The 17,780-nt window shown below is 40.2% G+C and overlaps 1 protein-coding gene across 1 annotated transcript; it reads right to left on the bottom strand.

Moving 5' to 3' along the window:
- Nucleotides 1-10,256: 10,256 nt before the first annotated feature.
- Nucleotides 10,257-17,698, bottom strand: sdha (succinate dehydrogenase complex, subunit A, flavoprotein (Fp)). The gene is made up of 15 exons (XM_079691369.1): nucleotides 17,552-17,698; nucleotides 16,935-17,018; nucleotides 16,534-16,695; nucleotides 16,170-16,313; nucleotides 15,855-16,019; nucleotides 15,602-15,750; nucleotides 14,295-14,419; nucleotides 13,378-13,546; nucleotides 13,080-13,275; nucleotides 12,825-12,996; nucleotides 11,923-12,041; nucleotides 11,686-11,797; nucleotides 11,461-11,591; nucleotides 11,186-11,299; nucleotides 10,257-11,067 (listed from the first exon to the last, which is right to left on the bottom strand). The coding sequence occupies exons 1-15, from the start codon at nucleotides 17,612-17,614 to the stop codon at nucleotides 10,981-10,983; spliced, it is 1,992 nt and encodes a 663-aa protein (XP_079547495.1). The 5' UTR covers nucleotides 17,615-17,698; the 3' UTR covers nucleotides 10,257-10,980.
- Nucleotides 17,699-17,780: the final 82 nt, after the last annotated feature.

Here is a 17,780-nt window from a genome sequence, read left to right on the forward strand (position 1 = left end):
TGGAAGATAAGAAAACACACCTTTTTAAACTGGCGTATTCAATACCTTAATTCTGCTAAACTGATTGTTGTTTTTAATTCTTTGTTTTTTAAGTATTGTATTACTGTGTGATCTTCTTTGTTGCTTGTTTTTAAATTATGCTCTGTAAGGTGTCATTGAGAGCTTTGAAATGCGCCCATAAATAAAATGCATTATTATTATTATAAGTTCATTTCACAGCGGGTGGATCGTAACCCTTACTTTAAGATCTGTCCGGCATGTCCCCCATATTCATGTTATGTGCAACGCTGCTAAAATGTAACACAATCATTAATATCCTCCACTTTCCAGTATCAAGTGTTGCTTTCCGGGACACACCCCCACACACAATATTGTGTCTGTTTTGATCCGCTCTGTGTGTATTTACGGTATTTACATGAACACAGAGCGGATCAAAGAAGATACATATACACCGTTTTTTAGTAGGGATGCACGATATTGTTTTTTTTAAACCGATACCGATAACTTCCTGCTTCTCAAGACCGATACCGATACCGATAACCGATAATAATATAAAATATATATATATATATATGAAATGTACCTGTAGTTTTTTCCTCGTTTTAGCCCTGGGGTCGTCTCTGGCAAACTTCTTGCCTTTTTCAAAAGCCTCGTCGATAGGTAAAAGCCCCGGTGCCTTTGCAGCTGGCTTTGGATTCGCCGCTAGCTTAGCAGCGCAGGCGTCTTCGTACGCTTTTAACACACCATCGTAGCGATGGCGATGTTTCAGGTGACTAATCAGGTTGGAAGTATTATAGCTCGTTGCCTTTTTCCCTCCTCGTGGAACTTCTGCATTGCATTTGTTAATACAAATAGCAAGCGAACTATCTAACTCTGAAACTTTGAAATAGTCCCATACTACCGACGACATGTTTGTTTACTGTCCTGGCTTCACGGCCGCACACCATTTACATCACAGCCAGGCATGAGTTAGGGAGCGCTGGATTTGCGAAAAACTCCCCTCTTCCTAAACCACTAATTAGAGGTGCCCAGTACGTCGACCGCGGTCGACCGGCAATGCTGGTAGATCGCGAGTCATTCATAAATTTAAAAAAATCCAGCTCCGTTAAAATAGACAAAACAGGTTTTGATCCCTCCTCCTTTGGCCTCCCTGCCACTTAATTCAGGAGTTGACTTGATTGACAGAAAAAGCGACCTATTGCTTTCCAGTCTGTTAACACAGAATGCAAAGCGATACAAAATCAGTCAAGTGCCGGGAGAGACAAACAACAAAATGAGTGCGGGAACGAGCAAAAAGCTAAAGACATACCACTTCCACACAGAATGGGAGGGAGAATCTTTTTTTGTGATGTCACATTCAAAGGTTATTTGCCTTATTTGTAAAGCTAGCATCGCTCTGCCAAAGAAAGGTAACGTGGAGAGGCATTATCGGAGTGTTCACAAGGCATATGACAGCGACTTCCCTCCGAGTAGCGAGTTGAGAAAGAGAAAGGTCATGTATTATTGCTACACAAACATTATCTTTTAGTCTTAGTGTCGCCAACTCGTTTCTAACATGCAAAAAGACAAACAAATGCGTCTATGGTTGGTGTATTTTCTATCTTTCCAATCCAGAAGAGATCTCTCTCTCCCCCGTCTGTTTGCAAGGGGGCGGGGCAGTTTACACACACGCATCTGCTACATGCAGCAACACACGGAGGAGATGGTGGAGAGAAGCGCTCCAAGGTGTGGTTACATGTTACCCGTCTTGAGGTGGACAATGCTCGTCACCAAAAGTGTTTAGCATGTAAGGGCGGTAACACGAGCAATTTGTCTAAACATTTAGCAAAAGTGCACCACATTCAGACGGAGGAATGCACCGGGTTCGACTGTCTTTCGACTAGCTCTGTAGCCCCATCCACGAGTAACGTTTCCACGTCAGGTGTTATGTATGCTAGCAGCAACACACGGAGTTAACTACATTATACAAACATGGGTTAATGATTAGAGGTAACTGAGTTATTTATTTTGTTAAAGTTTCAGCTATTCTGTTTCCAGTTCTGTCATCAGATTATTTAATAAGATTTGTTAAAACATTGTTGTTTCTTTTGATGTGAAATATTATTTATTTAATTCAAATAAAAAGCAATGTTAATTTTGTTCACAATTTGTTAAGTTAATTTAATAATATATGTATTTTTGAATCAAGTATTCATCTTTATTGTCTTCATTGTTAGTTTCCACATGCCTAAAACAACCTCAAACTAAATCTAAAAGTTGATGGCTAAATAAGAGCGTTTGAGAAATTGTGCAAGGCACACAGTAGTAGTCCGAATAGTCGATTAATCGTTTCATTAATCTATAGATTAATCGATAATCAAATTAGTCGTTTGTTGCAGCCCTATTGTAGTTATTATCCCATGTAAAAATAAAACGTGTTATTCAGCAACCCTTGCAATTTGGGTTTTTATTTTTGGTTGGTAGACCTCGGTTAGCTGGTCATTTCAAAAGTAGCTCACAAGCCAAAAAAGTGTGGGCACCCCTGCACTAATACCACAGTACTGGCAAAACGGGAGGAGCCGAGTGAAAAACAAGCGCCCCTCATCCCAATCCACCTGCAGTGTTTTTTTCTTGTTTTTACCCAAAAAATATATTGTATATTATCGGGGCTATTAATACTTTTATCGGGTTTATCGGGATGACGTCATAATTCCTAATATCGGACCGATAATTATCGTGCACCACTATTTTTTAGGGAACACACTGCGGTCCCATAGACAATATTGTAATATATATTTAACAATCAACACCTTAAATGGGTAAAGATGGTCCTTTAACGTAGCCTCCTGCCTCGGCGCCCCTAAAAGTCGGCACAAGAGTAGACATGCAGAGCCGGACCGATGCAGTAACGTTCTACACCGCTTGACAGCAGACATAAAACAATCATTTAAAACAAGACGTACCGCAAATATGCCGCAAGCTCATCCATCGGCTATGACTCCCCCTCCCCACTGAGCTCGGTTTAATGTACATAACTTTGGGCAAGGTTCATAGTTTTAAATATTGTAAAGTGTAGAGCCGAAGAATTGGAGTCGGAGGCGGCGTGTTGAGTATGGAACTCCACACTTTATTTTCCATTAGTTTACAGAAAGGTAGGAACAACTTCATTACATGCTACTCAAGCTAGAATGATAACAAACCACATGTGCGCTACCTAACAGGTCCGTGGCGCAACACACTCTCTATAACACAGTGAATTATGTTCCGTAATGTTACACCACAAAACCAAGCAACTGCCGGACTTACGCTCTACAAAATATACTCACACTATAAAAACACGCTAAACACAAGTCAATCAATATAAACTCACCTTATGATTTTCATGGCTTTATCCTAGCTAACACCAGTGAATGACAATGTTTACACATTGACAGCTGTATTCAAATAAAGATTTTTTGCAATTTGTTCTGCTTTTCATCTTGTCCATTAAAGTGCCATATTGTTTTTTTACGAAACTATTAAAAGTAGGGTTTTGAGTCCGACCTTTTGATTTGTGAATACAATTGTCAATGCTGCAGAGCAAGCTGCTGACGTATGTGCTCAGTGGGCGGAGTTACAGAGATAAACATAACTTTTTTCTTATTTCTTAACATGATTGAGACTTATAGAACGTACACCCCTCAAGATTAAAATAGTTCTACATGATTGATTGATGTTTCGATGAGAAACATGAATACATTCTGTCTCATATATTAACTGCATATTTGCAAATTGAACAACCCCACTTTCCCCTTTGTTTCAGTGTAGGGGAAACACTGCATCTATCTATGTATCTATCAATATAACATTAGTCTTCGTTTACAATATAGACAATAGGCATAATTTTAAAACAACATACATCTATTGCAGTTATGATGTCATAATAACATACACTTGTATAAACAGTGATGCAAATTAGTCGCTTTTCGGCGCCTCCCGCTTTTTTAACGCTGATTTAGGTGACTTGTGTAATTCGTGGAGAACCGAAGAGTCCGTCAGTCCGTCCGTCCGACGGACAACTTCTCACTTCCAAAAAGAAGAAGAAATCTAGATCGCAAAATAATTAAACAAGCGAGTGCCTGTTTTTCCTGGCCAAGGACAGGTTCATTGAACACAACACGAGCGTAACGTGTCTTCACCATAAGTCTTCACGTGGTTATGTCTCGTCTGAAAGGAGTAATGGAGAGCACCGGAACGCCGCTCCAGCTCTTCAAATATTGCAGTACCCATAAGGAGCCGTAAACATAGCGCAGTGTTTGCGAGGCTGTGTCTTTAGTTGTAAGCACAGTGGCGATCTGTTGTTATTAGCATCTGGTTAGCTAGCTATGCTAACGAATTTAAAGAGCTTTTCTACAACCAGGTGGAAGAGAGCTCTCTCCTGAGAGGCTCAAATAACCTCAGCTCAGTGAGGTTAAGGCACAGCTTGATATGATCATTATAGTTATTAATGAGACATTAGAGACTCAATTATTAACAGGCAGGGCCGGCCCTAGACTTTTGGGGGCCCTAAGCAAGCTTTGGCTTGGGGGCCCCCTCACTCTAGCGCGTTCTCACTACACACAACACGGAACCAACTTTTGTCTTATGATGTTAGCATAAGCACACATATTGTATAAATAAGCATATAAAAACCGTGGACCTAACGTCCTCTAAGGGGGTCCTCACCTCCTCTAGTGGGCATGCTCCCCCGGGAAGATTTTTTTTTTAATATTGAAGTTAAAAGCATGAATCTGGTGCACTTTGAGAGAAAAATTAAGAGATCTATGGATACATATCTCAACACCCATATGAAACAGAACTGTGAACAGATTTTTCTTTATGGATATCTTACAAATCACTTAAACTGTATTCTTGTTTTTTCATATAGTATTTCATAACTCTTTTTCATTTATTCTCTCTGGCTGTCCATCATATAATGTTCACATAGAAACTAGCTGTCAATAGGAATATACATTTAGATTATATGACAAAGTGTTTATTTAATATATCTGGCTAGCTATAGCTACTTGCTAACGGTTTAGCTTACCCCCGTGATTCAAAGTAACGTCAACGTAGCTGTAATTTATGCTTTGCTTACATGTTCGCATAACTTGGAAGTTTACTGACATTTACATACCTTGTTTACCTGGCTCAAGTGGTGGCTCTGGGGTTGTTGTGTGAGCCACCACTTGAGAATTGTCGTATTTTTTAAGAAAATGTTTCCTTATGTCCATCTTCAAAAACTCTGAGTCCGACTGACAGTTTATTTTAAACATTGTCACAGCTCACATGATAGGTACCTGTCAGCCAATAAGACAGATGTTTATTTCCATTCAACTCTCTGGTTGGTCTGGTGTCTTGCCTCTGTTGCATTCACTGAACACGGGAAATTACAATCCTGCCGTCCTCTCTTGTGTCATGATGAGGTTCAGGTAAAGCACGGTTAATGTATTATATTATTGACTCAATAATATAATACATTACTTTGAGAGTAGGCAATCTAGGCATATTAACACAATTAATTAAACATACTTATCACGGCGACGGTGTACTGAGATTTATTTATTTTTTAAATAAAAACAAATTTTTTTTTTTTGCTAGGGGGCCCCTTAGTGGCTGCGGGGCCCTAAGCGGCCGCTTATGTCGCTTAATGGGTCGGGCCGGCTCTGTTAACAGGTATAAAATACTATATGACAGTAACAAAAAAAAGTTGTTAAAAATAACAAGAATAGAGTTTGAAAGGGGAGTGATTTGTAAAATATCCAAAAAGAAAAATCTGTCATTGTCAGATGGTATATTACGCTGTTTTTTTTCTGCTTCGAATAGTTCTCTCTTTTTTCACCATACCTGTGTTTGCATCACTGATAAAACACATGTAAAATGCTTACATTTTTCTTCTCTTTTGAGAATCAAACAAAACAGATTTAAATTGAAAAAAATAATACAAACAAGTGAAATGAACTAAATTGCTGAATTGCTTTGAATTCACTGGCAGGAGCGACACGTGAGAAGGAGCAAAAGTGAACAACGAGGGAGATATTGAACAAAGAGAAAGAGTAGAGGACACTAGAGAGAGTAATGAACAGGAAGAACACAGAGAGACTAATACTGTAAAGATGGTCATGCTAATAAAGCTTTTGAATTGAATTGACTAAAGAAGATGGAAGAGACGGTGCAGGTTATGGAAAGGAGAGAGAAATGGGAAATGAATGTTGACAATGTATTATGATAATTTTAGCCTCTTCTGCATGTCCAGATCATTAATAGTAACAATCAACTGATTCTTATGCGTTACACTTTCAAAAATAATTGATGATGCAGCCCACTGACATGGTTTGAAATCAATATATTATCAAATATGTGACCCCCCACAGGACTTAAGAAGCACCTAACAAGATCATGAAAATCCCCCCAAATCTCGGGGGTATACCCGATACCCGGTATACCCCCGAAATCCTGGATACGGCCCTGCTTAGAGATATTGTCCTGCTGTACAAGGGTGATGCCCCATGATCACAAAATGACCCCTGTAGAGTCTGAGTGCCAATGACCTCATACTACATGTCACTTGTTAGTTGCTTTTACCTTAAAGCGACTTACATACACTCAATACTGTGGACATCCTCACAAGAGCTATATGGGGTGAAGCCCAGGGACACAACGACTGGCTGACTGCAGTGGGGATTGAACCATGCCCCCCTGATCCGAAGATCAACGCACGATCAGCCACATTGATCCTCCAAATATTTTCCTCTGCTGTATTAATAAAATTGCCATGTGTTTTCAAATGAAAATAAGGCACATATCAGCCCAGAGCATTATACAAAATATATATGTATTTTAAAAGGGACCTGTAAGGCTTAATACATGTTATATATAAAACTTTATATAATATCAATATTATAATAAACTTCAACCAAAGTCAATTTCAGGAGTGGTGTTTGACATAGTTTACGTTCAATTTTAACTATTTTAGTCTTACTCAACCTTTTAAAATAATTTACTTTAATTTAGAAATGGTTTTTCTGAGAAAAGAAATTCTAAAAAATTGAAAAATATAAGTTTAATAGGACGATGTGGATCTATTTTCTCTCACCTTGTAAAAATCAAAGAATCTATAATACGGCTTTGGACTTCACTCACCAAAATACATTTTTCTTTTAATGTTTTGCATTTGTACTATTTTCTAGTCAATTTGGACAAATATCTTTCGAAGTAAAAATATCCTTGCATATGGTGTGAATATGTATACCCTGCTCACTCAGTATTATTTTAGGTACAATTTATCATTTAAATGTAATGAAAAAGCCAACTCAATAGTGTGTTAAAAATAGACTTTAGGATATTGTAAAACATCTTATCTTCACATTTACTTTACACCCTTTATCCTCGGTGGTCATTTTGACCCCAGGAGTTTAAAGCTCAAGAAAATGATCATATTCAAAATTGTTACCAAAATGTATGTTTCAAGTACTTTAGGTTTCTTTGTTGACTATCTAAATATCCATTTAAATAAAACACGACCGCAACTCCCCCTCCACCCACAGCATTATACATCCATAATTCCTATTATGTGACCATTGTAAAATATATAAATCACCATAAAATCTCACTGATTGACGTAACATTTTAAAGGATGATATTTTTGCTGTTGTTAAAGGATCTATATTATTTCCAAGTACAATTTTGGCATTTAAGAAATGTACAGTATATTATCAAGGATAGTAACATGTATTGTGTTGGGGGTCAATTATATTTCCCTTCCAATGTCAGCATCCAAAGGCATGCCGTTGCCTCCCTTTTTGATTTCTACACTCCTGCCAAAATGAACAAACCAATGTGGGCTTGTAAGTGGTTCCCACCCAACTCCTAACTGTCCCCATGCATGCACCTCACCTTTAAATTCATAATGTCCAGTATATTGTTTCATCAATCCTCTATTGATGGTGTTAAGAAGAACTCAATGCTGACTTCTGGTCTTAGACATGGCTGACAGCGTATCTTGTGGGGCCTGGAGACATTTTCCTTACATTAGCAGCACTAAACTTACCCTGTCTTTCAAGTGGGGAGCGGGACCAAGACAACTTTCCATTTTTAGAAAGTAATGTGTCTGCTTGTGTTTGAGAGACAACAGGAGCATCTGCACTGGGGTATTCAGGGTGGACTTTGATAGAGGATTTCTCTGAAAGTAGCCTAAAAGTATTTTTATAGTCTTTGCGCTAGTAGTCTAACTCTACCTAGTCTTAAATGATCAGTCTTCTTAAGAACTTAAAAGTATTTGTATTGCTCATCAGATATAGCAGAAAGACAGGCATTGTTGTACTATGGAGGGGACTTTGACAGTAAAAGTATTTGGGATAGTTGTTTAACTACAACTGATTCCAACTTCATCATTCTTATTAAAAACGTATGGCCAAAAATAATGTTATCGCTCATCAAATATAGCAGAAGCTTGTCATGTTTGCACTGTGTAAAGGCAAAGAGTTAGAACCTTTATTTTTGAAGAGTAGGCCTACAGCGCAAGCATAGGGCAAACTAGCCAATCAGAAGCAAGGAGGCACTGGAGACTCACCCACCTATGGAAACGAAACATTGAGTGGTATACTTAAAAAACGAAAAACGAACCGTTTTCTTTTTTTTTTAGAACTAAAAAAACCAACGGTTAACGTACCTTGGTCCAATTGACCTTTCGCAAAGCCACGCCCCTAAATGCCCGTTGTCCAATCATATTCGATCACGTGCGCGGCTCCCTGTGGAAGTCCGACAAGCTTAGCGTTCAAATTCATTGCAAAAATGGTGAAGCGTTGTGCTTATGGTCTTTGCAAATCGGATAGCAGATATCCCATAAGCTTAGAGGGGGAGGGGGCGGGGTGATATTTTACCCGTTTCCTAAACGGGTAAAATATGCCCAGCTGAATATGGCGAATATCAACAAACACAAATACGTTTGCTCCAAGGTAAATACGTGCTAACGTAGCTAGCTAGCTAGCAAAGATTACATTCACAAATTAACTAACTAATTTAATTAACTAATTTCACTAACTAACGTTAGCTAAAGTCACACGACTACAGCTGTAAGCTGTGTGCTTATAGGTCGTTTTGACCATGTATATCACTTGATGCATAATAATGTCTGAACAGCTGAGCTCCGTTATTAGTCTACCTGTGGTCAAAGTACAAACAAGAAAGCCAACAGGCAATCATTCATTTATATTTTGCTTTAATCTTTGTAGCATTTTGTTAATGGAAAGCCTACTGCTGACTTCCCTAATCCTGCTGCACAAGTGGGCACCCCGACCCCCACAAAGGAACAACAACGTGGATGCAGAAAGCCACCAAGGAAACGGTAGTTAACTTTAGACAAACTACAACATTTAATGCCTCTTGTGATTGTATTGTTTTATTCCAAAATAATAATAATAATTCCGTCGAATTTGACATACAGCTCATGTGGTTTTTCACTCTTGCACTGCGACCTGTATGCAAGTGCCTCTATTGATGTTGTGCCTCCCTCTTTTCTAATGTTTATACTGTGGATATAACCCTCCATAGCGTATTGTAGCCCCTTTTGTCGGGACCTGGAGAATATTGCTGCGTTATTGCTCCAAAATGAGTCTGTTAAGGCGACTCCGACGTTACGGAGACCCTCCATTATGGCTTTGTTTAACGCATCTGGCTCTCAGCTTGTCGGACTAGCAACAGTAACCAAGGGGGGGCGTGGCTTTGCGAAAGGTCAATTGAACCAAAAGATTTCACTTCAATGCACATATGGGAATTCAAATATGGAGGAGTCTGTGTTGATGTTGTTGTGAACAAACAAAACCCAAATGCTCTTGTTTCTATGTCTGCACTTTATTGAACATGTGAAAATAAGTACAAATGAACTCAAAGCAAATAAATTAAGTAATCCTTTCAATGATTTAGAACAAGAAGCAATGATTGGGAATCTGCGTAGTACGTCAAGTGAGTACATCTTTAAAAGCCATTCTGGCAAAGCAGGAAAAGTGTGAGGTTCTTTCACAAACAGTTTTGTTTTTGGAATTGAAACCTCTCTCACCGCTCATGATGCACTCAGAGCTGGCACCCGTGTTGGTGCTCAGTGTTTAATTCCTTATCAGCACCCTAAAAGCTTTGTACACAACACTGACTCTTCCTGGAATTTATCAAGTTTTCAGAGGGCATACAGCAATCCCACAATGTAGAAAGAAGCCATTGTTTCAGCACATTGTGGCTGAATACATACACACAGAACTGCTTGATTGGGTTAACCTTTTAATAACTAGATGATTGAAGCTCAATACAGACAGTCAGCAGTTGATCTACGTAGCATGAGATGTTCTTTATCATTTGAACCACACATGAAGTGTCACAGAAAGCACCCAACACTGAAGGCCATAATGAGCGAGAAAATACTACCTCATAGCCTACTCCACAAAGAAAATGCAGTATAACTCGTATTTATTGTGCATTTATGCAATATTTACATACTTAAAAGTTCCCTTTGCTGCTTGTCGGCAACATGTGCATTTCAAATTGCAATCATTTCAACCATCTGTTCTGTTCAGAAAGCGAAAAAATAAAAAATGTAATCAAAGAAAGCATTGCAAGGTTTTAATATGAGCGTATGGTGTCATCACAGAAAGCAAAGCCTAAGTGGTGCAAAACGTAACTATTTTTAATGTTTTTGTTGCCTGGTAATATATACAACACCAGCTCACACAGAGGTCACAATGTTGAAATCATATTGGCTGCATGCAGGTTAAATCAAGGCAAAACACAGAGGAACAAGAATGTGAGACGAAGGGAAGAAGTTTCTAAAGACACATTGTTTTTGTATTTTACAATTCGAGAAGGGATACACTTGCGATTTAAATGAACGTCCCAAAATGTCCTCTCTTTTACAGGGAGAGTAAATTGATAAATAGCAGGTCAATGAGTGTATTTAATGGGTGAGGAGAGTAGAGCGTGGGCAAGGGAATCTTCTTAGTAGGAGCGGATGGCAGGAGGGACGTGGGCACATTCCTGCTCATCCAGAGAGGTGTCGATGACAGGGCGGTACTCCAGGCTCACCTGGGAACACACAAAAATAAAAAAGGTCAATCAAACCATACCAACTCTATTGGCCTATTAAGTGAATAATGGTTACTAGAAAAGCCCAACTTCCTGCTGTAAGCCCCACAACACTCACCTTTCCAGTCTTTACGTCGACTGTGGACATAGTGTGTTTCCTCCAGTGCTGTTCGAAGGGCTTCTTCACCTGGCCCGTCAGGGGCTTGGAGTAGTCATACTCATCGAGACGATCCTGGAATAAAGTCGAACACAAACAATGTCAGAGGAAAGACCGGAAGCAATACACAGGAATAATTTGCTAATGCAAAAACATAAAAAAGAACACTGGCAAGGAAAAAGGAAAAAAACAAAAACAATGAGAAAGAAACCCAGATTTAGTATAGCAAATCCCACCTTGAAGTCCTCCCTGGCGTGGGCTCCCCTGCTCTCCTTCCTCTGCTCGGCAGAGTTGATGGTCTGGACGCCATTCAGCATCAGGTTCTGCAGCTCCAAACTTTCCACCAGGTCTGTGTTCCACACGATGCCTGGAGGAGAGGAAAGAGAAGGAACTTCAGCACTTGCAGCATGAAAGAGACTCAAGGAGCTGTAAAAAGACAGAATCAAGCAGTAGGGCAGTACCTCTGTCAAAGGTCTTGATGTCAGCCAAGGTCTGGTAAACAGCATCCATCTTTTCGCATCCCTCCTTCAGAACGGAGCCGGTACGGAACACGGCAGCGTGGGCCTGCATAGTCTAAGGAAAAGCAGGAAGAGGCAGATTATTTATGCATTTCTGAAGAAGTTTCTTTAGGAAACACATTTCAAATAATGTATCTAATGCACAATGTAAGGGATCTCATGTGTTTCTTTAGTGTTTACCTTCTGCATGTTGAGCCTGATCTCGGAGGTTCTCAGGCTTCCGTTGGCGTACCTCAGCTTGTCCAGGTTGGCCACAGACTCCTCTCCTGCACTGGGTGCCAGAGGGGACAGTTTCTCTCCTGAAGAGGAAACAACACACTAGAGTCAGCTATGAAGCAAGCAGGCGATTTGCACTGCAACACTAAATATAATCCTGTAGTAGTGGTGTTCATTTATATCAAAACTGAAATTTAGTATTCGACTTAATTTTTCTAGAAACTAGAAGAATTCATCTGATTTCATAGACATATTCGCTCAGGGTCAAATGTGAAAAAATCTCAACAGATCTTAAAACTAGGTTATTTGAGTCATGTTGTAAAAACTCCATTCTGACCTTTGAGATTATTTAAAATCAGGCTCAGAGGAAACTAGACTTCAGCACCTCCTCTGTTTACAGGCTTCAGAAATTGTAGGCGGAAGACTTTGACCAATCACAGGTCATTTCAGAGAGAAGGCATTCTTATTGGCTGTTCTACATTTGCAGATGCACGTCCCTTCAGAAGGTGACAGATTAAACTGCTTAAACAACCCAGAAAAAGCAAGACAGACTTAGTAAAAAGAGAGTCTATAAGAAAGTATATAACGCAATAATACAATATCGAAAGTGTTTTAAAAAGACGAGAGAAATGTTCTGCGGTTATGTCAGGCCCACTAGCTTGCAAAAATGTAAATGAAAAAAAATGACTAGTACTGGTTCAGGTTCTGGTGGGTGGGGCTCAGGAAAGAGTGTGTAGAGAGGAGAGCTGCAGTATAAGGGCTGTGTTTGGAAATTCTACTGGTTTTTTACCTTTTCCAGAAAACTACCTTCCCTGGCTTTAAGAATCTCATTATTCTTATAGTAGGCACTAGCAGAGGGGGCTCACCTGGCTTGTTCTCCTCAGCGATGGTGAGGGCGCAGGCTCTTCCAAACACCACCAGATCCAGCAGAGAGTTAGCACCCAGCCGGTTGGCTCCATGGACACTGGCACACGCCGACTCGCCGCACGCATACAGGCCAGGAACAACCTTGTCGGATCCTTCAGTATAAGTGATCACCTGATGGGAAAAACAGTTAATAAGGTGGGTCACTTTGTTGGTGTGTGTGTGTGGATGCAGGTGCTCGTGCACACATCACATACCTGTCCCTTGTAGTTGGTGGGGATTCCACCCATATTGTAATGGACGGTGGGCAGAACAGGGATGGGATCTTTAGTGACGTCGACTCCAGCGAAGATCATGGCCGTCTCTGAGATACCAGGCAGCCGTGTGGCCAGCTGCTGGGGGGGCAGGTGGTTGAGCTGCAGGTACACGTGGTCCTTCTCTGGACCAACACCCCTGAAGGAGCACACACAGGAGGAAGGAAATTATTTATGTTTACAAAGGTTTTGACATTTCTTGCATGCAGTTACATGACATACCAGTGTTCATTTTCCATACCTGCCCTCTCTGATCTCGATGGTCATGGAGCGGGACACCACATCTCTGGAGGCCAGGTCCTTGGCGTTGGGTGCATAGCGTTCCATGAACCGCTCTCCCTCACTGTTGACCAGGATGCCTCCCTCTCCACGGCAACCCTCTGTAATCAGACAACCGGCTCCGTAGATCCCTGGAACGATTCACATGTTAAAAAGGACTCGCTGAAATTTTAGAAGGGTCAAATATTCTTGATGATATATTGATATTGGGGTTTACAAAAGGTGAACAAATCTGCAGTGGCTCAGCAGTTGGTGCTGACCTCCTACATGCCACATCATAAAGGGGCCTGGTGTCAGATTCCCAGCAGGAACAAAAATAAAGATGACCACTGGTCTTTTACTGACTAGGCTCGGTTATTGGAGACAGCCAGGCCTGAACAGAGCTATGGAACAGCCCAAAATTGGGGAGCCTCCACACATGTAAGCATGACTTCTTCACCTAACCTAAAAGTATTCCAAGTGCAAGTGTAACAGATTGCCCATGAAGTAAATAGGATAAATACCCCTTATCTCTCCCAGACACAGGAAGTTGTCTAAGCATTGGTTGAAACAATATGGTTTGAATCTCTTCCATGATTAGTTTTTTGTAGAAATTCAAACTCAGAAACATAAAATGGCAACAACCGCACCACAGGACAAAAGACAATCAGGACAACTAGGCAGAGTCTTATCACACCTCTACAAAAAGACAACATATTGGACTTTGAACGTTTATTGAAACAACACTAGCTCAAGTTACTATCAAAAATATAGAAATATATTTTAAGCATGCCTTTAGCTGCTGTAGAGCATTAAAGAGACTGCTATATAAGATAAGATAAGGTTTTTCATAAATAAGATTGCGTTTTTGTTAGTAAGAATATTTTTTATTTCTCTCACCAGTAGGATGGAACTGTACGAATTCCAAATCCTGGCAGGGCAGGCCAGCTCTGGTCACCATTGCATTTCCATCACCGGTACTAGTGTGGGCAGATGTGCAGCTGAAATAGGTTCTTCCATAACCCCTGGAAGAGAAGATTCAACTCATTTTTAAAAACTTGTCTATCTCAAGTTTACTGCCAAAGTTCAGAGAGTCGATATAAGACAAATGTTTAATTTGTTCCTGTTTTTGTGACAGTGAGTGTGATACCTATAGGGGTGTAACGCTATACGTATTCGTACAGAGATTATTCGGTACGGGCCCTTCGGTTCGGTACGAACAAATATAACGTTAAATGTAAAAAATTGAGAACGTGAACAACTTTTTGGAAGTAATCTCAGGTGCTGCGTCGCAGCATTGAGTAATTTGCTCAAATTGGGTTCAAAGCGTCATAGAGCAACCAAGTCATTTCATTGGACGAGAGACATATTATGAGAGCTGGTCACAGGGATGCGTTCAAATGTAGTCAGTAATTTGAGGAACTGTCGAAATGGCGAACGCAGATAAAGTTGAGCTCGAAAATCATCCAGCATCATTGAAGCCTCTGGTTTGGGAACATTTTGGTTTCGCAGTTACGTACAAGGATGACGGACAAAGACAGGTGGACCGAACCAAAGCTGTTTGTCGGCATTGTTCAACTAAAATTGGTTACGCGGCTGGCAATACATCAAACTTGCACACTCATTTGAAAAGGCATCACCCGAACGTGAATATCACCAGTACCAAAAGAAAAAAGACTGATGTGCAAACCCAACTCCCACTAGCATTTAAGCCTCCACCACTCGCAAAAAGTCCAGACCGAGCCAAAGCTATTACAAACGCCAAATATCCTTATGTTGCCATGTTAGCAAAGCGCTACCTGGCTGTATCTGCTACCTCTGTCCCTAGCGAGAGGGTGTTCTCCACAGCAGGAGACATTGTTAGTGCCAGCAAGTTAATTTTTCTTTAAAAATTAAACATGAAAATACAATGACAAGCAAGTCATGTCAAACTGGCTGCTTAGGTACTAGTACAGTACAGTTCAAATACAGATTATTTCAGTTCACCGAAATGTTGCACCTTAATGTTTCTTTTATTATATTTTGTATTTATTTGAGTGAATACATTATTCACAGTTTAATTAATAATTAAAAAAAAATATATATATATATTTTATGTTTTTTGATCATTTTTTCTGCTGTACCGAAAACGTACCGAACCGTGACCTAAAAACCGAGGTATGTACCGAACCGAAATGTTTGTGAACCGTTACACCCCTAATACCTACCCAGTAGCAATGACAGTATTCTTGGCCCTGAAGCGGTGAATAGATCCGTCCTCCATGCAGAGAGCGATCACTCCTTTACACTCTCCATTTTCCATCAGCAGGTCCAGGGCAAAGTACTCTACAAAGTAACTGGTGTCGTAACGAAGAGACTGTACAGAAGGCGGATACATGAAATTAGGTTAAACTGTATTCCATGGTATTTTATGAAGGAACTGAGTGAAATAAAGGGGAGAGAACACGTGTGGGGACCTACCCGTCCGTAAAGTGTATGCAGCAGTGAGTGTCCTGTCCTGTCTGCTACACAGCAGCAGCGATGGGCCTGGCCTCCTTTTCCATACTTGAGACTCTGACCTCCAAAGGCCCTCTGGTAGATCTTGCCCTCTTCAGTACGGCTGAAGGGCATGCCAAAGTTCTCCAGCTGGAAAAGAGGCACAACAACTTGATGATATTTGCTGCGATGCATACAAAATTGATGGGATGCAAAAATAAAAGTGTTAATTAAACAAAGTAAAATAAAAAATTACATATCCACTATTGGGAATGCGTTTCTGCGTGTGTGCCTTCTTACCTCCACTACGGCTGCAGGAGCCTGCTCTGTCATGTAATGGATAGCATCCTGGTCGCCCAACCAATCAGATCCCTTCACTGTGTCGTAGAAATGCCACCTCCAGTCATCCTCCTCCATGTTTCCCAGAGCTGCATTAATCCCGCCCTGTAAACCAGGTTAATATTTACTTTACTAAAGATTAAGAACTTTTAATTGAGTGATTGAATCTACATGAGGCTTAGAATGTGCCAAACAACACTGCATTTCTGAGTTAGTTATATGTGTCTAATCATGCAAAATTATCTGAACTTGTAACTCCGTAGAAAAACCTTCAAAAATAATCTAAATCCTTAATGAACACATAACATACAGTATGTTCTCATACCTGTGCAGCAACAGTGTGAGACCTGGTGGGGAAGAGCTTGGTGATGCAGGCGGTGTTGAAGCCAGCCTCAGACAGGCCGAAGGCTGCCCTCAGCCCTGCTCCTCCAGCTCCTACCACCACAGCATCAAACTCATGATCTACTACTGGGTACTGAGTAGAAATCTGAAAATAATAAAAGCACAGAAGTTACCAAAAAACCTCCTATTAGAAGCAGTCAGCAAGCGGTGGAAATCTATATAGTCAAGCAAGTTATCAAGTTTAATATTGACACTAAATTATGCAGTGAACCAAATTAGTGCAATACTATCCGTTCTACTTATGTAAAGTACAATACACCCCTATCATGCGTCAACACAAATAACCCTATATAATGCTGAAAAAATTGTAAATATGTGACTCACATCATCGGATACTTTGGCACTTGTCTTCTTGCCATAGATGGAGAAGTGAAAGTCTCTGGATCCCTGAACTGCAGCAGCAGGGACCTGGCAGAAAAGACAACAATTGATATCAGAGCATTAATATTTGTAATCATTTATAGCTTGGATTTTATAGTGCACTTTGTACTTGATTTTTTTATTTGAGATTAACCATGCTATCTGTGTAAGAATCATTAAGTCTGCAGTCGCTTTTAAATGTATTTGCATTGTATGCATAACATTTTGCTAGCTACTGTTAGCTTAAACAGTTTTTCACAAGGGCAACAGAGGTAACGTTAACTAACAGACTTGTTCAAATCCCTCTGTAATGTTGACATTTGACTCAAAAATAACTCTCTGTATATAACGAAACATATATTTGGTATAGATATATAAACTTTTGTTAGACTAGCATAATAGCCATTTTCCTGGTGTCACATTGAAACAGCCTGAGCTACATAACACAGGTTACGCAAGTCGGAATCTGATGGTTACGAAAGCAGAAAGTGCAGCAAAATATTTGCTTTTAGCGTAGAAAACACATAGTTAGATCACATAGGGTTATGTGAAGGACTAAGTAGACAGTTGCAAAAACTCACAGCTGTTGTTTTAGATAATATCCTCTTGGAGAGTAGACGGGAGGCAGCACGGACACTCGCCATGTTGTCAGTTGAAGGAACGATTCTGAGCCACCGTGGAGGATGAGATGTTCCATAGCAATGGACCAAACCATTCTGCGAAAACGGGGGAGTCGCTCATTTTTACTACCGACAGTTATCATTTAAACCCTACTTTAACCGTGATTTTACTTTTAAAACACCACTTAGA

This window comes from Notothenia rossii (assembly GCF_949606895.1).
Source record: "Notothenia rossii genome assembly, chromosome: 7".
NCBI classification, from domain to species: Eukaryota; Metazoa; Chordata; class Actinopteri; order Perciformes; family Nototheniidae; genus Notothenia; species Notothenia rossii.

Excerpts from the sequence above, each read along its gene's own strand:
- sdha (XM_079691369.1), bottom strand. The coding sequence starts at position 17,614 with ATGGCGAGTGTCCGTGCTGCCTCCCGTCTACTCTCCAAGAGGATATTA. Across the intron at positions 13,547-14,294 it reads CGTACAGTTCCATCCTACTG|GGATCTACGGAGCCGGTTGT; the intron begins GTGAGAGAAATA and ends GAATCGTTCCAG. Across the intron at positions 13,276-13,377 it reads ATCGAGATCAGAGAGGGCAG|GGGTGTTGGTCCAGAGAAGG; the intron begins GTATGGAAAATG and ends GTGCTCCTTCAG.